At 34.4% G+C, this 25,770-nt stretch overlaps 1 protein-coding gene across 2 annotated transcripts in view; it reads left to right on the top strand.

Moving 5' to 3' along the window:
• Positions 1-25,770, top strand: part of LOC149921861 (cuticlin-1-like) — a 49,912-nt gene that overhangs the window by 3,952 nt on the left and 20,190 nt on the right. The window contains exons 1-3 of one of the 2 annotated variants that reach the window (XM_090163515.1): positions 8,806-8,842; positions 9,370-9,452; positions 13,208-13,259. In XM_090163515.1, coding sequence (XP_090019641.1) covers positions 9,408-9,452; positions 13,208-13,259 — 97 coding nt within the window. In that variant the 5' untranslated portion in view covers positions 8,806-8,842; positions 9,370-9,407. Of the gene's footprint in view, positions 1-8,805; positions 8,843-9,369; positions 9,453-13,207; positions 13,260-25,770 lie in introns of those variants that run through there. The other variant, XM_090163514.1, reaches the window with a different exon arrangement.

Raw genomic sequence — 25,770 nt, 5'->3', positions numbered from 1 at the left:
ACGCCTCAAGTTAATCCATGTCTTTTTTAAATAAGCCTTAAGTTAATCCATGTCTTTTTTAAATAAGCCTTAAGTTAATCCAAGTCTTTTTTAAATACGCCTTCTTCTAGTCAACACCCCCCAAAGAAAAACGCGTTATTTGTGCTTCTCTATCACTTCAAAAATTCCTTATAGGGAACTCGAGTACGTCTTTAAAGGGAATATAACCTCAGGTATTTGGTGTGGAACACCAACGTTTGCAGCTCTAGCCGCACTGGCCTTGGCTTTAGAAATGTTTGGCGCCCCTGTACAGGGTAATTTAAAAAATTGAAGGGGTCTTCCATAAAGATTGCTTTGCAGGTTATATTCCCTTTAAAAACGCCTTAAACAATCTCACCAACACCTTTTCCAAACGAGCTTCAGGTTTTGAATAGAATCAAATTAAAGTTTCCACGTCGGTTGACGGGTCATTTTGTCATAATTTTACTCGTTGCGTGATGGCAAAGAGGTATATTTGCGAAAGTAAACTTAGACGAAACTCTCGTGAACCGTGGGACCCGTGAGGTGATAATCTTATCGCATTGTAAAAATTGGAATGGCAAAAATAGTCTTTCTCTACAAACTCTTATTATTAAGCTGTCATAGAGATATCCAAGGATCCCCAATTAGAGGCTCTAGCCAGTCGTGTCCGGCCATAGAATTCCGCAAAAATAATCCATTCGCATTGTTCCACGGAAAATGAAAACGTGCATCTGAAAATATTCTTTCCTTTCCGCGTCGTGAGTCTAGCTTCACTTTGTCATCTTACAATCGTAGCCACCAGCACCTGCCAATTCTTATTCCAACAAGCCGTAAACAAGTCAATCATATCAAATAGATTCGTAAATTCGATGCGTGATTTTAGCATACATCGATGACGTTATGGTCTAAACATTTAGAGATATTCAGGTTTCAGGATACCGGCCGCACTCTACGTCACATAACTCATTTTTTTAAGTTCCGTGTTGCGTTTGAGATTGGGCATACATAAAGCTTATTAGATAGTTTTAGCAAACGTCTGGAAGTTTCTACACGTTTATTACTCTAAAATGTTTATCAAAGAACTGTTGGAACATCATACGTTCAAAGAAAATATTAGCTGAACTTTAGTAACATTTTGATAAAGATAACGATTAAGAAAAGGAAATACGAAGTCTATTGAACCTTTTTGTTGAAAAAAAATGTCTATAAAATTTATTATCTTGTTAATTAATTAATTGTAATAGTAGTTAAGATGAATTGATCAAAAAATGCCATGTCGTTAGTTTCGTCGTCACATACCCTACTTTACCAAAATGATACTACAGCTCAGTAAATATTTTCACTTGACTATGGGGTTACATCAGCTATTTGATAAACTATTTTGAAAACGAAGCTTTTGTAAATTTTCTTCGGGTGCTAAAACTGTTTACTAATAACGTAAGAAACTTAAAGGCGTTAGAATATTTGGTTCAATTTTCTGTAGCTTTTCCAAATGCACAGACACTGAAATAGAGATTGAAATATAAAAACTGAGCATGAAGACCTTTAAATAGTTTCTATAACTTTGAAGCCGTGGCTAATTGTATAGTTGTTAGTTATGCCAAAGCTTAACTGACTCAAACATATTTTTAGACCGATAAAAGAAATCTGGAAATAGTGAATTTTACGGTGCGCGATTCATGTAGATGAATAAGAAATAAATTTTCAATTTTCAACGGTGATTTTAAAAGTAACTGCATTCGTAAAACGTGAGAAAGTTTGTTCAGCCGTATTCAAAAATAGTCATTAAAATGGCATACTTCAATGAATGAAGTAATATCTGTAGTTTACAACGAGTCCGGTTATACGTTGTTCGAAAAAACTCCACTTAAAATAAAATCATGCGTATATTAGAACAATCCAGCATTAAATAAAAAAAATTAAGCTTAGTTTTAAACAGAGTAAATTCTAATATTCATGAATATAACTTTTTTTTTATTATCAAACACTATAATATAAATATTATAATTCTCAATATAGTCTACAAAGCTGGAAAAGAATGCTTAATGCCTCGCGTGTCCGAACGTATCCAGAAAATAAGGTCGTTAGTTTACAATATTCTGGCGAAACTTGATATCGTAAGACTGCGTTCGAATTTCTAATTCAACTTTCTCTTCCAAATAAAAGACTATAATTTAGATAAAAACAATGAACAAAGTGCCATTACAAAATTCCCCTAGAATAAATAACTCAATTTGTTACATTAGCAGAATTCTGTGTAAAGAGTTATGCAATAACTTAAGAGATGACAGTCATGTCGGGAAATTAACTCGTCGTTCACGGCCATATTTTCTGGATGGCCGAATTTCGGGGAGTTATTTTTCCATACCATTCGAATACAGTTACTCTCGATGTCGGAATAAATTCGGTACCTTCCCCTTTTCTACGCTAGAAAGTGGACGTGGAATTTCGAGAGCGAAAAAGAAGGAAGCATTGTTCTTGGAAAACATTCCCTTTCTTTACTGTTTTCTCGGAATTATCGTCGGTTCTCATCTCTGCTTCCGATGAACTTTCCCTCAAAAACGTAAATTTTTTCCTCACTAAATGTTTATTTCCACGGTCTATGGAAGACGTTGTACTTTCTTATACACTCGTAATTGCATTTTGGCGAAAATATGATTGCGTTGTGCAACTTGTGCTAGCCGTAGAACATAATAGTTGATAGTCTACACGTACTTGGCATATTCGAGAGAATGTGTGGTATCTACACGGTACATTTTTTGTCGACGTCAGATATATAGGATTTAACGGTAATCGCAAAAATTGTCTTTCCTTCCTTGCTCGACGATTGCGTTCAGAAAATAAAACCCAAGAGACTATTTATACGAACCAAATCTTGATTATATTATACCATTCAAATTATGAAGTATTTGAAGTTCATGAAATGGAACGTTAAGACATTTCAATTAAATTGAAAATAAAATCACATTTTTAAATCTTAAGAAAAAGTTTCGGATAAATAAAATCTTATTGGGACTTAACTATATATTTTACGGAAATATTTACATAACATTTTACAAAAAACGTTTTGGGACATTTTACAAAAAACGTTTAGGGACATTTTACAAAAATCGTTTTAGGAAAGTTTTACAAAATCGTTTTAGGGACAATTTACAAAAATCGTTTTAGGGACATTTTACAAAACTCGTTTTTTCAAAATATATTTCACCGATTTGGTATTTAAGAGGAACTTTTAAAATATTTCTAAGATCAAGTTTTACCCGTTAAAAACAGCGAACAACCCTTTTTACACTCCAAACTGAAGCTCAATACACACCTATAGAGTGGCGGTAATTCAAAGAATACAGAATGCAGGTTTGGCGGGCCACGGAGAGGGTTAGTCTCCTGCCAATTACAAGGGCGTCATTCGGGTTTAAATCACTTTTCGGTCACCAAAAAGGTGTTAAAATAATCCCTCAAAATTGTGGCTTAACCGGTAAAGTACCACTATATAACTGGATGGGTACAACGAAAATGAAAAAAGTATTAAAGAATCATCATCCTGTCTGACAGCTGAAGCCTAACGTCAGCCCCCTCTGCCCCCCTTTAAATTCCGCCTTGAAGCCTGGGCTGCCATCTTACGGAAATTTCTGGCGAAAGCTTCTCCTTTACCCAATATCACAACGCCAAGAGGAATACAAACAACCTGTTTTGAAAGTAATATCGCGTATTCAAAAGTCGTAAAAATCCAACAACATAAAAACCGTCTGGTGAAAAAAATATAATATTATATATAATATTTCGAAAAATGTTTGAGAGTCGAAACGGCGCGACTAATTTGGAATTCCTGCCAAAAAATGTTATTCATATTTTGAACGACGAACTTTTAAGATAAGAAATTTATACGGTACAATAACACACAATCGGAGAAAGTGGAAAAAACAGTTGTTTTTAATTAGTGTGTGGTAACCGCGTACTGATACAATATGAAACGTACCGTGACGTATTTATTACTAGAAGTTTCTGCGGTGAATAACTTCTAACGATGGCTTGTAAGCGACCCCTAGTAGGGTTCAAGGTTTATCTTTTGGAAAAGGGCCTTAGACTTTCTTTTACAAAATATACCATGTGTTTTGCAAATTGGAGGCGGAAATTTTTATTTTCAAATCCTTTTTTCACCCTCAACGAAATCTGCACCGCAGTATTTCACAATAGCATTTTCTCCAAGATTATACCAAGAATCAAGAATGTATTTATTTATTCTCAGGGAGAATAAATATGTTGAGACGATCGACGGACACGTTGAGGCCCTACCCCCGTCACGCTAGAGGGGGGGGGGGAGAAAAAGGAGGCGGTCTTAATTTTTGCGTCCTCGCAGCAGCGCTAAACGCGTGAAAAAACGTCATTTTTAAGAACCAATGAGATTGCAGTATTATTTGATTTTATTAAAACGGAGGAGCATACCGGGGGGCACAACGGGTGGAATTGGAGAAACGCTAAAAATAATATCGACATATTCATTATCCCTGAGAATAAATAAATACATTCTTGATTATACCTTGAGTTGTTTAGTAGAATCTTCTTTGAACGAATCATCTTCCACTAAGCTAGGATTAACGCGCTTGAGAAAGGCGCACGCGTCCGAATTTTGCATAACGCGGTAGGAATAGAGGCTCCTACAGGCTTCTCGTCTTTAAAAAAAACACATCAACAACGCTCCTAGCGGCAAAACGTGAATTTCGAACGTCAACTTTATACTTTACCCCTAACTTGGCGAGGTTGTAAAAGGGTGGTGCTTAGAATTCTTCTCCATCAAACTCGGATCAAATCCATGTAAAGCTACTATTAGCTTTTGACAGATCGATAATAATAGTGGTCGTCTAATAATACTGGAATACAAATTTGTAAGAAAGAACTTTGTAATGGGTTCGATTGTACGTCGTGACTTTCAAAAACGTTAACCGCCGGTGAATTGAACTTATAGAAAGATGGTTTACAGTTATACTAGAAAAGTACTTTTTAGTTGTAGCTAAATAACGCTCGGTTGAACCAGAAGCTACCAATATATTATTTCGCAGGCTCGAAGGACTTTTTGATGAGTACGAATTTCCCGTCAAACCGCGGAAGCATACACGGAATCACGTCTCAAATTATACCGGGCGTATTACTCCGCCTAAAAATGTAAAATTTAAAAATTCCACTGCTTAAGCCAAAATCCTTTTCCCTCTGTAGAAAATCCCTGTACGATGTATTTCCCACAACACAATTGTTTCTTGAAAAAAAAATGGATAATTTTACATCTTGTAAAACTAATTTTAGATTAAATATCTGTAATATACGATTTTTATCCGTATAGTCGTCTTCCCGTATATTCGTATTCTATGAAACGTCCACCTATAGTAATCCATCAAATCGATGCATAATTGAACTCATCTGTCAACAAATCTCCCTCCAGCAAAAGTAAAATAAAAAATCAGAACTCATTGCTACCGATCCGGAATAAAAAATGAATTTTTCCCGTTAGCGTGTTGAATTAATATTTTGAAGGTCGTCATACTCCGACTACAGATATTATTACAATTTCGCGTTTCCAGTCCGCCCTCGGGGCTTTCTCTACGTAAGCGATTTAATTGCCTTACAAAAACCATTTTGACTGCTTTTTCTCGGGTATTAAGATCCCTATAGTATACAGGTGCGGCCTTTGGCAAGAGACCCAGGGTGGTTTTTCCTGTTTTTACCCGCAAAAAAAATAACGTAGCTCTATCTTTATTGCCGTAGCGTGTTGGATTTATCTCCGTCGCTGGTTCCTCTTTACTTTATGGCCAATTCTATCTTAGAATTAAATGTCCTTACGAATACCTACACGCCATTTGTAGGAGGTGCTTTTTGAAGCTAGGCCTTGGCTGGCTTGGAATTTTTTTTTCAATATTTGACGCAAAAATTAGACGCCAGCTGCTTGGTATTTTGTGGTTTATTTATGAAGATTGTATTATGGCAGATGCGTTTGAACAATTTGTAGGTATATGAACAGATTTATTAAATTATTCTTATTCGTTTTCACGTTTATATAAGAAGTGAATAATTAAATTTGAGAACCGCACGCCGGTTTTAAATCGCCCAGGAATATAATGTTTAAAAAATATAAAAATTTTAGGTTTTATGATTTACCATGGTAAAAATATATATTTTTTATCTTCACAGGTTCCGTATTGTCTTAAGCTTTTTGTTTGGATAACTTCCCGACGTTTTAGAACTTACCATATGCAGTTTGACATATACTAATGAAATATTTCAAACTTACGTTGAATTACTAGCAACAATATTTATTTATTACGGAAGACTCATGAGGTGATTGTAATATTTAAAATTTAATAAAATAAAGTTTAATAAATAAATATTTTATTATATTCTACCATGACAAAAATCAGTACTTATACTATAGCAATAATATTCAAAATTATGAACAGTTTAATATTTATTAAAGTAGATATTTCAAAATTAACTTATAGAAATCTTAATAATAGCAATAATATTTGTTAGTACAAAATTGGAAATTTTGTGAACACTAAATTTAATATATTACTGAAGCAAACATCAGTTAAATTACCACAGCATTGTTTAAATTTCAAGGGTGGAGCGAGAAGATATACCATAGACACGTGACCAAAGAGGACGCGCTACGTGAAATTCTTCCCGAATTTTTCAAAGGATTTTGTGGAGCTTTAAGGCTTATATCAGTTACAACTGAAATTCATTAATACCCAAATTAATTTATTTAATTTTTCGTTTATAGATTATTTACCAAAGGAAAGTGGTTTTAACAAATATTTTACGCCTAATACTGCGCGCTGTGTAAATATAGGCCTTTGTAAAACGAGTGAGCTCAAGCATGGAGTGTTATCGTGGATGGGCGTCCCATATCTCCGGAAGATGTCAGTTATATATTTTTGTATCGAGCTAGTCTGTGATTTTGAAGAAAGATGTCGTTTTGGCGAAACCTATTATTTAGATTCCTCTTCAGAAAAGCGCGCTCTTCTTCGGAGACTCCCGGTGACAAGTTTATTGGATAATTATAATTCTTTCGTCGCGAGTCCCGAGACAAACGTCTCTGTCGGATTTCTAAAGAAAGTTAGACCCGCCGTTGGAAGGTACAAACGGCCTTTTTTTTTAAATATCGGCGAAACCTTTTTCTTGTCCTATTTAGGCTGGTGCGGTTCTTAACCATGGGTCTTAGCCACGCTGACGCCCTTGCCACCTACCTAGAGTCTGGTCTTCGTTGAATATTTTATTAACGCATTATAGCTTAGAGAAAGTCCACTTCAAGTTGTTCCCATAAAGTTTGAGATTATATAGTTTAACCACTCCCTTCATTTTTCTATTATTTTGTGGGAAGTGTTAGTTTTGATTTCGATTTCACCAGAAGTATATCATATTTTATCTCTTTAAAAAGGGATGGTCCATGTTAGTAATGTTATTGGTTGATTGGTAGGGTTGTTAATTTCCCGGAAAAATGAAATGAGGAAAATTTTCCGCAAATCGGAAAAATAACAAATTGAAACGTAAATTACCTTTTTAAGGGTTTTTCATTTTTTTATCTTTTTATCGATATAAAATGTCTAATATCAATAGACATACTACAAAACATTAATAGTGTTACATTGTTAACCAGTTTAAACTAGTCTAGATGTCTAGTTTTACTTTTAGATTCGAAAAAAATGAGGTGAAAATGCCGCTTTATTTAAATTCGCAAACAATCTATTAATCATGGAATGAAAACTTTTTTTTATTTTTATCGGAAAAATACGGAAACTTACAACACTATTTATTGGTCTAGCTGCTTTTGAAATTAAGATCTCTTATTATTTGAAGAAAAAGTATCTATGATGTTTCTTGCCTAGAAAAAAATATATTTTTATAATTAGTATTCAGTAACTATCAGTATGCCGTACTATGTTACATGTTAAAGCAGAGTAATGAATGTTTAGTATTTATGATATTTAGATGCATACTTATCTCGAAACATATATATTTATACACTTCTGGTCAAACTAATTGTGCCCTTTACTTTAAAATTAACCGCAATGGTTTTGTAAAATAACGTATAATGGTGTTTAGCAATAAAGCATTTTCCCCTAAAACTCACGCGATTAAGACGTAAATCTTTTTGGGGTGGAGCATTTTAAGAGTGTATTTCGGAAACCAGTAATTTTTGGGGGCTTCGCTAAACCGCCCACGAAGCTACCTTGATCGGTGACGTAGACAAGGAAGCCAGTTTTTGGGTATTTTGTAAGAGTAAAACGTTCAATAATTTCAGCACGAATTATATCACGGTCGCGAGTTCTACGTGACCTACTTTTTTTAAACGCGCAAAAATATAGTAACTCTATAGTTTTATTTTAACTAATTAAAAGCCCAAAAATGCAATAATCAGTGTTAGTATCTCACGAAATTATATTAACACAAACGTCGCTGAATTTATGGAATTTAATTCTTAAATATTTAGCAAGTAGCTGTTGTAACCTCATATGCAAAAAACGTTTTGACTGATATTTAGTATCATTTTGGTGAAACAGGTACACGATGACGAAAAGGACAACACGTTAATATACTACTGTCCAAACATTAATTTCGTCGTCGTGTGTTCCTCTTTAACGAAATAAATATTAGTGTATCAATTTGTTTAAAATGGAGATTGTCTGTCATTCAACTTTTTACTTATTAGTCTCAAAAGCCAGCAAAAATTTGATTACGTTGAAACATTTTTTAGGGTTTCTAAAACTGTCTTTTGTATAATTTCTATGTCTTTCGAAATTTAACGACAATGTGTATCCAATTATTTGCTAATTACCGTGTGTCAATATTCGTAAGAAATTTTTACTAATTTATATTTAACTTTTCAAATTAATTTCTTTAAATCATGCAGTAAGTTTGGTAAAATAGATAAATAATTTCATTGTTGAACTATTAATTCCGTATTCTAGAAACTTTCGTCTTAAGATGGCGGTAGTGTTATTACATTTCGTCTGCTAAGACAAGAATTACTCTAGGTGGAATCTCTACTATATTTTAACAACCTAAGTAATGGGATAGGCTCTTTAAGGGAGTATTTTACTGAGTAAAATAGTGTTTTCTCAATTTGTAAATGTAATATCGGTGAGATTAGTTAGGTAAAATGCAAACCAGTTATTAATACTTATCACCTGTAATCACGAAGTGATGGCATATATTTTATTTTTATTGGTACACCCGAGTACAATAAGCAAATAAAATATAGCTAGACAAAACGATAGATACATAGAAGTCTTGAATTTTGTAAAAATTTCGAGTTAGTGTAGTTTCGCATTTGGGTAGTGACGTCTTCTAATGTTTCGTCATTTTCTCTTTTTGTAGCAGACGCTTCCTCCAGTTTCTCCGCTTAACCGGCCAAGATGGACGATTACCTTTCCTGGATGTCGAAACTAACACTCTTGCTGGTAAGCCTTGGCGAATAGATTTAACGTAGACCAGCTATTACGAGGGGCCCTTTTAATGGCTCGAACGAGTTATTGTTGAGCCGCGATCGGGAATAGGGCGTCTTCCGACCCGTCGATCTTAATTACTCTACTCTATATTTGGTGTTAGAGACCTAAGACTGGGCCTCAAAATGGAGCTGTTGAAATGAAGATACTTTCGCGTGCAAACCTATAGACCCAAAGGAATTTTGTTTAGATTGTTTTGGTTTTAAATAAGAGAAATATTATGAGATATTAGCGTCGATATGTCAAAGGATGAGGCTTTTTCGTGTTTATAACAATCGGTGTAGCCTCGGTATGACGACAGATGAGGTGTTAGCGACGTTATGATGAAGCTTCAGTATCGTTATGGCAAAGGATGGCGTTTCAGTGTCGTTAGGGCCAAGAATGAGGTTTCAGCGTCGTTATGGCGTCAAGTAATGGTTGCAATTTTACGAGGTTTGTCAAAGATTCGGTTTCAGATCAAAGGCCACAAATTCGATTAACATTTATTTGCCATTTGCTCACATATTTCGCTTAAAAATTAATATTAATTTCCATATTCATATCTAATTGCAAAGTCATTAACGCTCTTGATAGAGTGTAATAGCTAGGAACCGCTCATTCGTAATTAAATTTGATTAACATTTACTACTCAATTTGACTTAAATTTGCTTTGAATTTTAATTGTATTACAACCTTTTTTTCGTTATTATGTGATTTAAATCAATAAGTTTAAAAAACAACTCGATTGAAATCGTGGTTTAAGTTAGCCAATCCAGTTGATTCCAAAGTCCGTGTCCCATCAGGCCATTTCCTGGAATGCGTGGTCTTACCTCGAGGGGAACTGAGCTCATTATATCCCCACGCTGATTACGGGCGTATTGCTAATCTCGGAAGGTTTTTGCCGAATGTCTGTAGGCCAATCATCAAGTATTCTAAGGGCGCAAGAAAACGGAATAATGTACCTCGCCGACAAATGATTCACCAAACACCGCCGTTGCCATGAAAAATTCATTTTGGTCTTTGAAAGTGAACTCGACAGTTAGTCATCTCCAAATCGAATGCGACATTATATATTTTTTGGTACCTCTGAGAAAATCCATCCATAATTCATTTGATCGTATCCGATAGATAACATCTAAATACGCCAATTTCAAATGATCCTTCCCGGACGCCACCATTACGAGTCGGATCCGCCTTTTATAGCGCTTTATGAACGTTAATGGCTACCATATTATTTAATATAAAATGGCGTCCATGATAAAGAGTTAATCCATTTTTATCAAAATATTTAGTTATTTCTATCGGATAATTACCCGACGCAGGGGCCTCTTAGGTTAGCGACGCATCGATTCCACGAAGCCATTTTCATTGACGAATCATTAAAGGGGAATTGTCACCACCCTAAAATTGATTAAAAACCATTTAAATGGACAGAGGACGCCCGAAAATGGTTATACAAAAAATTTCACGTTAATATTTCCAGTATTTGATTTATTATTAGCAACCAAATTTCGTGGTTGAACCTACCTGCAGCGCCATCTCGTGAACGAAATATTGTTTACTCTGGTTTTATCGTTTGTCGGTCGGAACTGTCGTCTCCTACGACATTCTCTTTGGCTTTTTAACCGAGTTATATTCGTAAATTGTAGTTTATCGTGTTATTAAAATGCCATACACGCCGCCCTTTCTCAAATTTTTGCCGCTTCATTCTTTTGGCGCTGCACGTAGGTTCAACCGCGATTTCTGAAATTTTTGAAGCCGTTTGATGTAGGTTACGGAAAAAGTAGCGTAACTGTTTAAATACTTTTCCAATAACTATAAAATTTCAGAGACATAATTATTAATATATTTTCTATCATTCTGTAAAAAAACCTCGTAAATTTTAGTTTTGATGACAATTCCCCTTAAATCGAACAATCGGATAATTACCCGACGCAGGCGCCTCCTAGGTTAGCGACGCGTCGATTCCACGAAGCCATTTTCATTGACGAATCATTAAATTGCACCGTCTTCGATTTCATCCAGCTTGATGATGCTAAAGAATGTTTTAATTAAAGCTACGGAATGTGGAATTGTATACAAGAGGCCTTTCGGTGGAAATTCGGTATCCCAGGGCAACACGCGATACATATAAACGTTCAAATTAATTCGGAGACAGCCATCACTTAAGCCTTGGCGTCTTATTGCTGTCATAAATTTTTATAATCGCTTCTAGCTTTTGGGGGCCATTTCCCTCCTGAAGATGCTAATTTTAGGTATTAATATTCATGATATAATCTAAGCTTCGTTTAGTTGGCGAAAAAAAATAGAACAATCGGTACTCGATATTTGCAAAATGTATTTATTATAGTGGTAGTATTCGTTATATTGTTTTTATGAATTTGCATATGAAAAGTGTGTGATAAACTATACCGGAGGCCCGAAATGTTTTCGTCTAGTAATATATGCGTGGAAAACTTTTCCCTTTCTGGGATACTTAACTTTTTAACCGTCTGGAAAAGTGTCTTCCTAGAAAAGGAAAAAATCATCTTGTCTAGTTTATGAGACGTCTTACGTTTCGCTTTGAGGGGGTTGGGGGATTACTTCTCCAAAAACGAGTTTTACACCCCAAAAAAGCTTGAGAAGTTTTCAGAAGTTGAATGTTTATGGCTTGAGAAATATTTTGACGCTTAGCTACTTCAAAAGCTTATGTTTTGGGGTCACGATGTAATCTTGCGAAATTAGGGGAGAAAAAGTTTTGATTTTCTTAAAAGAAGGAATCCTAGACAGTTTTTTAAGCGTTTTACTACGTCCTTAAACTACCTCGCTACTTGGAAAGTAGTCTTATATTGGCTATTGCCGAAATGTCTTCGATTCCCAACGAACATTTCTTACTTTAGGGTTAAAATTAAAGCTATATTAAGACGTAGTTTGGTCTTAATTTCTGACTTTTTCTAGTAAAGCATAATTTAAAAGGAAAATTTCTTAGTTTTAGTTAAAGATCCTCGTCAGTTTTTGAATTTTGGTCGCTTTTCTCCTATCAGCTTTCGAATATTAGTCGCTTTTCTCCTATTAGCTTTGTAATTTTAGGCGCTTACTGCCATGAACGTTTTAATTTTAGTTGCTTTTCTCCTGTAAGCTTTGGAATTCTAGTGGATTTTCTCTAATCACCGTTGGTATTTTAGTCGCATTTCCCTATTAGTGGTTGAATTCTAGTTGCTTTCTCCCTATCAGGTTTTGAATTTTAGCCGTTTTTCTTCTATCAGCCTTTAATTCCAGTGAATTTTCCCCTATCGGCGTTTGAATACAAATCGCTTTCCTTCTATCAGATTTGGAATTTCAGTAGCTTTCTCCCTATCGGCGTTGGAATATTAGTCGCTCTCGCTTTCTCCTTAATAGCTTTTGAATGTTAGGCACTTTTTCTCTATCAGGTTTCGAATTCTAGTCGCTTTGCTTCTATCAGCTTTTGAATTCTAGTAGATTTTCTCCTATCAGCGTTGGTATTCTAGTCGCATTTACCCTATTAGTGGTTAAATTCTATTCGTTTTCCCTCTATCAGTTTCAGCTTTGGAATTTTAGTCGCCTACCCTCGGTGGTCCTGGATATATTGCAATGTGTAACTATTTGCACCACTTATTGTGTAGTGTATATCTCTATTTTTTTAAAGAATGGCTTTATTTTGGCTTGCCCAACTTGATAATAATTTATCTATGTTGTAAGAGCATTCGAATTAACGATTTTATTCTCCATAGGTGGCGCTTTGCTTGCCTCTCAGCAATTCACAACAACTACTAGCCAAACAAGGTAAGCAGAAAATTTATTATTATAATCGTGAAAGTATAATTTCTAAAATTTCACGCCGTTAACAGTTTGCATAAAAATCCAGATAAACTCTAGGGGTTTAGGTTGTAAACAGTTTAATGTTTTTAGGTAACGTTTTAACAATAAGTAATATTTTAATAGAATCGTTAATTAATTTATTTAATGCTGTAAATGATATAGTCAAAACTATTTGCTACACTTCGGCTATACGGTGTATCTGATATTGTAAAGTAGTAATTACTTTCCCACGATATTTCAGTGCAATTATAGCCAAGGCTTAGCTTTTATTTTGTTTAAATTTCGGTTAGAAATACCGTAAGTAGCGAAAATTGGGATGTAAGCTAACTGCTTCATTTACCTTTTACGGTTCATTAACCGTGAAGCTATATAATTTAAATTGGTAAAAAAATGCTATTCAAATTTTTTAGGGATAAAGTTATCGTTTTGAAAGTCACCATTTTGCATCTAAAAAAATATCGTCAGTGTAGATTTTCAGTTTTTCGAATAATGTGTAGAACTAGTGTTACACTTTACAAAATACATTAATACACATTTTCACGAGAAAGGAAACCCTTACAGAGGGGAAACGAATTTTAAATAACTGAAGATTTTCTAGATGGCGCCAGCATTCTGAACATTGGAAATTTTAAAACATAAAAAACCCCAAAAATAATTTTTTTATTGTTTTTTACGCTTAATTTTATACTTTTAACTGAATTAATGGCTTCAAAAGTCGCTTAATAACTAAGGTGGTGCCTTGGGTATTAGCCTAGCTGTTTAAAGCAACTATCGGCTCTATCATTGCCACCTGTATTATGATAAGGCCTTTGTTATTAGAGATGGCTATGAATCTATCCGATTCTTCGAAAAAGTTACTTTAGTGGAGAGCGTGGTGCCATCTATTAATGGCAAAAGAAGCTAAAATTCAAAATAGCGAAACAATAACGTTGATTAATTACAAATACTATTGTTTCCAGTGTTTGTGGTTCCTAGTTTCTGGTTCATTTTTGAGCCACTCATCATAAAATATACCGGATTGACAGAGCTTAAATAATTCGTAAACTCGAAATACCACTACCACTATTAAAGAGATTGAAAGCACAGGGGGACCCTTTGTAAACATAATTGACTCTATGTTTGTGTAGCAACATACATATTCGTATATATATTTAAAATACCGCTTATATGACAAGTATTATCTCGGGTAGTTTGACGAGAAGGAACAACTTCATCAGACAGTTCACCTTTTAGAAATCGAAATCTTTATTAAACCTACAGCTACGCGTAACCGGTTCTTTTTATATAACGTTGACAATGCAAACCGTACCCTATCTGTAGTTTTACTACGGAGTATTTGTTAACGTATTAGGCCGCCACACGCGTGTATGAAAGGATGATTTTGATCAAACGAAGTTTTTTGAAACTATTTTAATGGATTTACAAAAGCATTGACCTTTCTTTGGCCAGAACGTTCGATCCTGGAGGCGGCCATTGTCAGAGGAAATGTATCGCGGAAAGCTAGGAAAATTCAAAATGGCGGCGTCCTTCTTGGGCTTAGTCGTAAACAGTTCCAAATTTCCAAAGTCGTGACTTTATAAGAGTAACTTTTTGATAAAATCAACAGGCAAAATAGCCCATAAATTAAATTCGGCAATTCGCCAAGCCTATTTCCTTTTGCACGTGATGACTTCCTGGTAGAAAGGTTATTTTTACAACTATGCGATGATCGTAGTGAATAGAACGCGAGGGTTATTCGAAGCGATGTCTTTCCGCTAATTTGAGGCTATTGTTAGGTCTCCGAGCCAAGGTCTCGCCATTATTACCCGCATGCCCTTTACTTTTACTGTTTAGACCACACAGATTCCACGTATTCGCGTACTATGTACTCTTCTAAAAACCACCAGCTTTGTAATATTTTTGTAGCCGGATTTTCGAATTTAACAAAGAAATTGAGACATCTATTTTCATGAAAGGGAAAATAAAAAAACTCAGAAATTTCTGGGAAAACGACTTATGGAAATATCTTAGCTTTAAATCCCCTAATAACATACAACTTATGATATAGCTTAGCTTAAAATCACCTAATAATATTAATTGTAAAATAGCTTAGCTTAAAATCACCTAATAATATTAATGGTAATATAGCTTAGCTTAAATCACCTAATAACACATAACTTGTAAGATAGCTTAGCTTAAAATCACTAAATAATATATAACTTGTAAGATAACTTAGCTTAAAACCACTAAATAGCATATAACTTTTAAGATAGCTTAGCTTAAATTCACCTAATAACATATAACTTTGTATATATCTTAGCTTAAAATCCCTACAAATAATTATGAAAATGTCTCAGCTTAAAATCCCTAAATAACATATAAATTGTGAAATATCTTAGCTCTAAATCCCTTAATAACATATAAATTTGGAAATATCTTAGCTCTAAATCCCTAAATAACTTATAAATTGGGACATACCTTAGCTTAAAATCCCGAAATTACATATAAATAAAACTCTTAGGATAAAGGTTGTTTACCTAAAATCCTTTGAAAAAGTAATATGATATTAAAGGGAGTCTGAACTTCTATATTAATGGTGGACCACTTAATTTCATATTTCTGCCCCCAGGTTTAACAGAAGCTTTGGTAACTGACGACTATGTTATACCAAAAGTCGGTAAGGCTCGGCACTTTCTATGCAAAATTATTACGATAGTTTAGTTTAGTTAGTTGGCTTGTTTTGAAACAAACATGACTATTTTCACAAATAACATAATATCAATGAGTTATCCTGTTGTTTTAATGCTAATTTTCTGAACAAGCCTATTTCAACACTGACTTGGACTTGCAACCAAACTGAGTAGTAGATTATCGTCCTTGGTAGTAGTAGTATATTTCGCCTTGGCAATATGTTGACTAAACCTTATTTGCGCTATAACTCTGAATATGAGTTTGCATTTTCTTGCGTACAGTTTTCATTGGTTAGACGCTTTAGCGCCTGCTGCCGCCGGAAGGGGAAAATTCGGAAATTATCTTCCCGCCCCCGCCCGTAAAACGTGCAGCGTATAAAGGCTCGTCCAATGAAATTTGTACACAACACTGCCTTAGCGTGTTTAAGGCTAGCTGCGTTCTCCATGTGTTTGTTGCTCCTAGCCTATATGATTATGTTACTTACGTTATAATCTAAAGCATGAGAAAATGAACCGTCTGGAACACGTTCTACTAGTCGAGACGGGTTATCACGGGGTCATATTCTATTATGTTGTGTGACATTGAAAGTTGCATAAAGGAACGAAAACAAATCTGATCCCTCCGAAAAAGACTCTTCTCTTTTGTCCATCCTCCGAAGAAGTTGATGGATGTCTCCTCGAATTATTTACACTCACCTGTTCCCGGACCATCTTCGCCGTCAGAAAAACGTGACTCATATTTTTCTGTAAAAAACGGGAAGTCAGGGTTTACCGCTTTCGAAGATGTTAATTAAAAGAACATTCGCCATGCCATTACGCTAAAAAGGTGACTTTTTCACTGTTGGGGGATGAAACTTGGTAGCTATGGGAAACATTCACTGTCACCCTTTTTTTTTAACAATGAAGAGATATTTTTTTCGGTTCCTCTCGCGCAGCTTGAGACGATGTTTTTGTGTTTAATAAATTAAATATACGTTGACCCTCGGTTGAGACAATTCGAACTTAGTTTTCGCCAAGGACAAACCTCTTTCGTTCCGAGGACGTACGGTGAAATCGCTACTCGTGCGTGACCCCTGTTGTGAGAAATTATTACTAAGTTAGTTTAAAGTACATATTCGTTTTAGAGTATGTTAAATTGTTGATTTGCTTTGCTGGAATAAGGTTCTAATATAACCAAATTTGGCCATTACTATTATATAATATTAAAGTAATATTGAATATTGTAGTTTTTCAAGACCATATTTAACATTTCTTCCACCAGGTTTAACGAAAGATTTAAATAATTGAGACTAATTACTTTAAAAACAGACGATTTTTCGATTTTCAATAGGTTCACTTAAACGAATACAATTCAACGTAATTTCATTAAATTAATTAATCAATCAATTAAAAGTTTTAATTCTGAATTGATAAAATTCTAAACCTTAAATTATTTAATCCAAAATCAATCACATTCTTAGCTTCCAAATTCACGAAACCCCAATCAAATTCTTAAATTCAGTATTAACGAAACTCCAAACCAATTCTTAAATCCCGAATTAATGAAACACCAATCGAATTCTTGAATTTAAAATTCACGAAACCCCAATCAAATTCTTTAATTCAGAATTCATGAAACCCCAATCAAATTCTTTAATTCAGAATTCATGAAACCCCAATCAAATTCTTAAATTCCTAAATAACGAAACCCCACTCAAATTCTTAAATTCCGAATTAACGAAACCCCAATCAAATTCCTAAATTCAGAATTAACGATATGCCTACATCAATTAAAGTTCAAGACCAAATTCAACTATAAAGGATACATAAGAAAAAAATGCTTTAACAAATGCACTAGAAACCCCGACGCTAAAAAAAGCTTTAGCCATTTTGATTACGACGGTAATAAATTAAGTTTTATTACGCCAAAGGCTAAAACCACTTAAAAGGAAAGTTTTTGTCCCTCCATGACAAGTTGTCTAATTGAATAAATGTCTAATTGGCTATTTAACTTTAGTCCATCTTTAACTGGACAAGCTAATATCCGGTTAGATTATAAGATAAACCATTTGTTAGAAAATCTTAAATTTTCCCATGCATTTTTCGTTGTTCAAGATGGAGGATAACGTGTAGTTTTGGAATTCAGCCTTGGGCAGTTCCCTCTTGTCCGTGAGCCCGGAGGCTAAATCACTTTCTCGATTACCATACTAGGAGGAAATCATCCTTTATGCCTGGGTTTGCCCATGCTTTATGTATGGGCTTTTCCATAAGGTTGGAGCTACTGCCATCTGTTGAGAGTATTAGTTCGAGAGCTCATTTAAGAATGATTTTTCCCGTAGTTGTCTGATAGCGCCCATGGCAAGAGATTTTGTTTTGATGGGGGATAGAATAGCCTCAAGGAGTGATATTAGGAAGGTAATTAAGCGTTTCATTGTGTTTCGTTTTCGATACTCAAAGGCGAAATAATCCATTGTCTTTTTACGCTGTTTCTTTTTTTCTCTCGACTCGAAACTTTATTTTTACCGTCGCTATTCCTACGACACCTTGAATTAAAGCACTTTTTATTATATTGTATATTTAGAGTTCTTATTTATTTCTGGTAATGGATTTGTTAATTAGGATGTTGTAGTCGTGGCTTGGGTTGGTGGGAGGTGAAAATTTTATTGACATTCGAGTTTCATTATTTAAGAGTTAATAATTTCATGAATTTGGGGGTTACATTAGTAAGAAATTAGTAATTAATGTAGAATCCGGTATTAATGAGGAATTAGGTGAGCCGTATTTATAGGGAATTAGGCATTAATTGGGAATGAGCAGAAAATTTGAAACTAGCAAGAATTTGGGAGTAAACGAAAAATTTGAATTTAGCAGGGAATTTGGGAGTAAACGGAAAATTTGAAATTAGCAGTAAATTTAGGAATAAACGGAAATTTTTTAATTAGCTGGGACTTTGGGAGTAAACGGGATATATGAAACTAGCAAGAATTTGGGATTAAACGGAAAATTTAAAATTAGCAGGGAATTTGGGAGTAAACGGAAAATTTGAAATTAGCAGTAAATTTAGGAATAAACGGAAAATTTTTAATTAGCTGGGACTTTGGGAGTAAACGGGATATATGAAACTAGCAAGAATTTGGGAGTAAACGGAAAATTTGAATTTAGCAGGGAATTTGGGAGTAAACGGAAAATTTGAAATTAGCAGGGAATTTGGGAGTAAACGGAAAATTTGAAATTAGCAGGGAATTTGGGAATAAACGGGAAATATGAAATTAGCAGGGAATTGGGGATTAAACGGAAAATTTTAAATTAGCAGGGAATTTGGGAGTAAACGGAAAATTTGAAATTAGCAGGAAATTTAGGAATAAACGGAAATTTTTTAATTAGCTGGGAATTTGGGAGTAAACGGGAAATATGAAACTAGCAAGAATTTCGGAGTAAACGGAAAATTTGAAATGAGCAGGAAATAACGGAAATAACGGAAAATTTTAAATTAGCAGGGAATTTGGGAATAAACGGGAAATTGGAAATTAGGAGGGAATTTGGGAACAAACGGGAAATTAGAAATTAGCAGGGAATTTGGGAATAAACGGGAAATTAGAAATTAGTGGGGGATTTGGGAATAAACGGGAAATGTGAAATTAGCAGGGGATTTGGGAATAAACGGGAAATGTGAAATTAGCAGGGAATTTGGGAATAAACGGGAAATTAGAAATTAGTGGGGGATTTGGGAATAAACGGGAAATGTGAAATTAGCAGGGGATTTGGGAATAAACGGGAAATGTGAAATTAGCAGGGAATTTGGGAATAAACGAGAAATTTTAAATTAGCGGAAGTTTTGAAATTAGCAGGGAATAAACGGGATATTAGGGAGTGAACGTGAAATTTGGGAGTAAACCAAAAATTTGGGAATACACAGGAAATTTTGTGTTAATGGTAAAAGAGGTATTAATTCGAAATTAAGTATTCGTAAGTAATGAATGTAATTTTAAATTACGGGTAATGAACCGTTTAGAATTTTATTATTTTAAGGGTTTAATTAATAAACCAAAAGGTTTTTAATTTGGGGTTTTAAAATTGGGTTTTTGTTGTATTAATTTTAAAATGTCATTAAATGAGGGATTATAATTATACTAATTTGGAAATTCCATTAATTCTATTAATCTATTTTCTGTGCATTTTATAATGACAGGGTACCAGTTTAATTTTTTAAATTCCCTCCTGGAATTAAATTCCATTTCACCAAAAAAAGCAACTTTAATCCCTAGAAAACATTTTGGCGTCTGAAATGTACGTGCTGACACTGGGTTTTTCAACGCAGTAGGAGGTAAAAGTAGAAGTTCAGGTTATGGGGACATTTTCTTGTAGGAAGTTCGCTTTTTATCAGTCGTTACGAAGCTACGAAATAAACTCGAGAAAATCGCCTTTCTTTTCTATCTTTAAAGACGGATTTTAAAATAAACTTGCCGACAATTTTTTTATACATAAATGAACCTTTGTACTAAAGCAGCCTTTTAAATTGTAGCCTTTCTAAGCCTTGTTTTATCTAAAATCGATACAATTTAAAGTGGTCGAGACAAAATAGATTTCGCTAACGTGTTTTTACCAATTAAAATTGTTATTTTCGAAAACTTGTATTTTTCCCTTTTAATGGTAAAGTACGGTAGTATTTTCCTTAACATGTAGAATACGGTAGTATTATTCACACTACGGTAGTATTTTACTTAACATGTAGAATACGGTAGTATTATTCACACTACGGAAGTATTTTACTTAACATGTAGAATACGGTAGTATTATTCACACCACGGTAGTATTTTCCTTAACATGTAGAATACGGCAGTATTATTCACACTACGGAAGTATTTTCCAATTAAAGATAGAGTACTTTAGTATTTCCCTTCCAAAGATATAGTATTTTTAGTATTTCCCTTCTAAAGATATAGTATTTTTAGTATTTCCCTACTAAGATATAGTATTTTTAGTATTTCCCTACTAAGATATAGTATTTTTAGTATTTCCCTACTAAGATATAGTATTTTTAGTATTTCCCTACTAAGATATAGTATTTTTTAGTATTTCCCTACTAAAGATATAGGATTTTTAGTATTTCCCTACTAAAGATATAGGATTTTTAGTATTTCCCTACTAAAGATATAGGATTTTTAGTATTTCCCTACTAAAGATATAGGATTTTTTAGTATTTCCCTACTAAAGATATAGGATTTTTAGTATTTCACTACTAAAGATAAGAGTATGAGTAGTATTTTCCTACTAAAGATAAGAGTATGGGTAGTATTTTCCTACCAAAGATATAGTATGTGTAGTATTTTCCTACCAAAGATAGAGTATGGGTAGTATTTTCCTACCAAAGATAGAGTATGGGTAGTATTTTCCTACCAAAGATAGAGTATGGGTGGTATTTCCCTACCAAAGATAGAGTATGGGTGGTATTTCCCTACCAAAGATAGAGTATGGGTGGTATTTCCCTACCAAATATAGAGTATGGGTGGTATTTCCCTACCAAATATAGAGTATGGGTGGTATTTCCCTACCAAAGATAGAGTATGGGTGGTATTTCCCTACCAAAGATAGAGTATGGGTGGTATTTCCCTACCAAAGATAGAGTATGGGTGGTATTTCCCTACCAAAGATAGAGTATGGGTGGTATTTCCCTACCAAAGATAGAGTATGGGTGGTATTTTCCTACTATAGATAGAGTATGGGTAGTATTTCCCTACTATAGATAGAGTATGGGTAGTATTTCCCTACTATAGATAGAGTATGGGTAGTATTTCCCTACTATAGATAGAGTATGGGTAGTATTTCCCTACTATAGATAGAGTATGGGTAGTATTTCCCTACTATAGATAGAGTATGGGTAGTATTTCCCTACTATAGATAGAGTATGGGTAGTATTTCCCTACTATAGATAGAGTATGGGTAGTATTTTGTCCACTAAATGTTTCTATACTTTTTTGTCTCTTATTGTTTAATCTTCTTAGAGTTTTCACTTTGAAAATTAATTTTCCAGATATTGTTATTTTTATACTATCTCAGTATTTGTTTATTGTGAAATAGAATATTTGAGATTTATAGTTTCACCTCTTAAAGGACAATGCTGGGAAAAGAGCTCTTTTATTTTGAACATTTATATTCCATTCGATTCGCGTAAGTATTATTTACTTATTGACGTCATAGTAGACAACGCGTAGGTGCTTAGAAATAATATATTTTATAGAAAGCTATTGAAGCGTCGAAGTTCCAAAATAGAAGATGGAAAACATTCTTCTGTGTTTAAGACTAACCCATTTTGGTGCTGTGCGAAGCGTCTGGATTTGACACCTATAGTGAAGGCCTTTTAATGTCTGTACCCTAAACGCGCCACTAGAGGCAAAACAACTTTATGCTCCCTTTAAAGGGCCACTCGCGGGTTTGAATTTTCTTAAACCTCCCAATCGATACCTATAAATAGCACTAAAAAATGCCAGAAAATGATTGGTCAGATCCGAGATGTCAAACAGGGTTCATACAGACCTGGAAAACCATAAAAACCTGGAAATACCAGGGAATTTGATTGTCGACAGAAAAGTCAGGGAAATATCTGGGAAATTCAATTTTTTTTTATAAAAATTAGGGAAATTTATGAGTGTTTAAAATGTTTTCCCTAATAAATATAAATTTACATCAATAAGTTTTCTTATACAAAATGTATCTACCTTTTTGCACAAATAATAATAATATTTGAATTTATTACACCTTTAATATAATAATATCATGCAACCAATTTAGCTTAAATGATAATCATGAAATTATTAACTCTGGAAATCTTTTATTTGTTTTAATTGTGGTTATCTGGCACCTGGAAAAATCAGGGAAATATTAGTGGGAAAACCGGGGATATATTTGTGGGAAAACATGGAAATATTAGTGGGAAAACCGGGAAATATTAGTGGGGAAAACCTGGAATTATCAGGGAAATATTAGTGGCAAATCCGGGAAATATCAGGGAAATATTAGTGGGGAAACTTGGAAATATTAGTGGGTAAACCGGGAAATATTCGTGTGAAAACCTGGAAGTATCAGGGAAATATTAGTGGGAAAACCGGGAAATATTCGTGGGAAAACCTGGAAGTATCTGGGAAATATTAGTGGGAAACCCTGGAAATATCAGAAAAATCGGGGCTGTCATTAGCTGTACGTACTATGAACCCTGGTCAGATATTTCACAAAATCCCCCAGAAAATGCGGCTAAAAATCCATAAATCCAAAATCCTAAACTTTCGCTCCCATGTATGGACAATCCTGTGGCCAAAAAGGCAACTGTCCTTTAGCTTCTGTTAAACCTGGTGGCAGAAATGTGTAATTCGTTGATACATCATTAATATGGAAGTACACACTCCTTTTGAAGAAGTGCAGCAATTTCAGAGTGAGAGACATACAAGTGGCTTTGGCCCCTCTTGTTTTTCTATCTTTTTCGAGTGACGGAGAAACGGTGGGTAAAAGCCACTCCTCGTATTTGACCTTTTTTATACATATATTTTTTTTCCATTTCGGAATCTCAACGAAATTCGTCATCCTTTGAAGTTCTCCCACGTATGTATAAAAAAGGCCTGGTACCCTCCTACATCATTCGTTCGGTCGACGCTTAAACTTTTCTCCTTTTTATTTCAATCTCCCAAAAAGAAGAAACTCTTGTTCAGGTGCTTGAAGGGTTGAAATTTTTGGAGCTAATATAACTCCATCTAATGGAGAAGGAGAAATACTTTGAAGCATTCTTTTGTACGCGTGTTTTACTCAAAAGAAAGTTTGAAGAGCGCCCTCTAGTTTAAGGTATTGAAATTACTCTTCTGGTTACTTTAAAAGTGCCCAATTTAATTAGTTTATTTGTTATTTAACGCCCAATTAATTGGATCAAAGGGCATTGCAGAAATTAATTTTGTTTGTAAAATCTAGATGCAACTTTAAGCCATTTTTCCGGCCTCAAATTTCTTTCGATTCCAGAATCCTTGCACGACTAGATCGTATTAAAAGGCCAACACTAGGTGGCTATAGAGAAATCTATTTGGATCTGCTCAAACTGCACTGTGACAGGCGGACTCTTTGAACTAAAACATTCTTTCCTACAACATTACTTTCGATTCTCTTTAAACTATTACAAATATACGTGAAATTTTAACGTATATTCTATAGCGTATTTGAGTGGCAAATTTCACTTTTTTTAACCACAGCGTTACTAAACCCATGAACTATAGTTTTAGTTTATTTATTAATAACTTGATGATTTTTAAATTCGTTGACCGATTTGATTTTATCTTTTATCATAATCACCAGAAAATTGATCAGGTTATTCTAACGGTCGCGTATGTAAAAATTCGCACCGAAACTATAATATTAAACAGGAGTTTTCACCTTACATTAGTAGTTGAAAATTTTATTACATAGTTTCAAAATTGTCTCTAACGTATCGATGTAGGCATCATTCATACTTCAATTTATTTCGAATGAAACGCGAGAGAGCAGTCTAAAATATTGATAAAATCGTATACGGGCTGTCGGGCTCTAAGCCTCAGTCGTCCTAAAAAAAGGGTCAATAATGGCTAACATGATCGCTTTTAGTGAAGTGAAGATGGGATGGAGAGTATCGGGAGTAAGACCGATCAAAATGAAATGGAAAGATTCGCCGGTACAAGTAAAAAAGTGGGCTCGATATGTTTGAGGCTTATTTGCTAAATTGCCTTCGCATTCCCCCACTACGCGCGCCGCGGACTCTGGAGTCCGAAGACGCGCCGAGTTTCCCGAAGGCAATGACCTGGCACAACCGGCGCCTGGAAACTGCTCTATCTCCCGTAGAAAGAAAATGAAAAACTTCCGATTCTTCGCCGCTCTCTCCTGGGCCAATCCATCTATTACATAACGGATAGAAAGAACGGAGATAATTTAATTATAGAGCTAATCGAGTGACGCTACGGAAGCGACCGAAGTAATCTTACGTGATCTTGAAGCCCCGAACTAATGGTATCGGAGTTATAAGCCTCGGCTACGACTTCCCGCTCGAATCCCCTTTCAGTGATTGCCCTTCAAAGTATAATGCGGGAAAGTGGAAGTTGGGGAGGGGGGAATTGATTATTATTTTTTTCGCGTCCCGGCATTTCATTTGGCGGAAACCGGTACGTTTGTTATGATCCCCTGTTAAGAATCGTAACCTTTGACTACTGGGCCGAGGCTTAAGACTTAATAAATGCGGGTTTTTGATTTAATCAGTTTGAGTTTCCTGTTACGTTAAATAAACGCGTCAACCGGGCTCGTTTCGTCTTAGTCATCTTCTTAATTTGGGGGCTAGAATGTCGCCAGGTTACTATATCGCATTTCAAACTCCCGAGTTCATTCATTCATTTCTTAGCAACGCTATAAGGATATATCAACGTTTTTAATTTTTTAAAGTGCAGCTAAACTAGTGATTTTACAGAATATGTATTTAATAGTTCATTTGGGCAAAACTAAATATATAATTTAGTTTGATTTGGGTAATTTATATTTATATTCAGTTATTTCACTGGTAATGTAATGAACTAATTTAAATTAGAATATATTTTTATTTTATTTTGTTAATTTTTACACTTTGTTTGGGTTTTTTAACGAACTAAATAATTTAAGGGGGAAGAATACAATAAAAGTCTCTTTTTCGTTCAAGCTGAACGTTTCTGTTTTAGCAATTACATAATTGAATTATATTTTTCTTATTAGGCTGAACCTTCTTCTAGTGCTTAAAATAATTTTGATAATTCTAATATTAATAGTTAACGAGATATAAGGTTCTAACTAAAGGG

Source organism: Leiobunum rupestre, chromosome 11, assembly GCF_980474605.1.
Source record: "Leiobunum rupestre chromosome 11, qqLeiRupe1.1.hap1, whole genome shotgun sequence".
Classification (NCBI taxonomy): Eukaryota; Metazoa; Arthropoda; class Arachnida; order Opiliones; family Sclerosomatidae; genus Leiobunum; species Leiobunum rupestre.
This window is presented reverse-complemented; position numbering and strand designations above follow the sequence as displayed.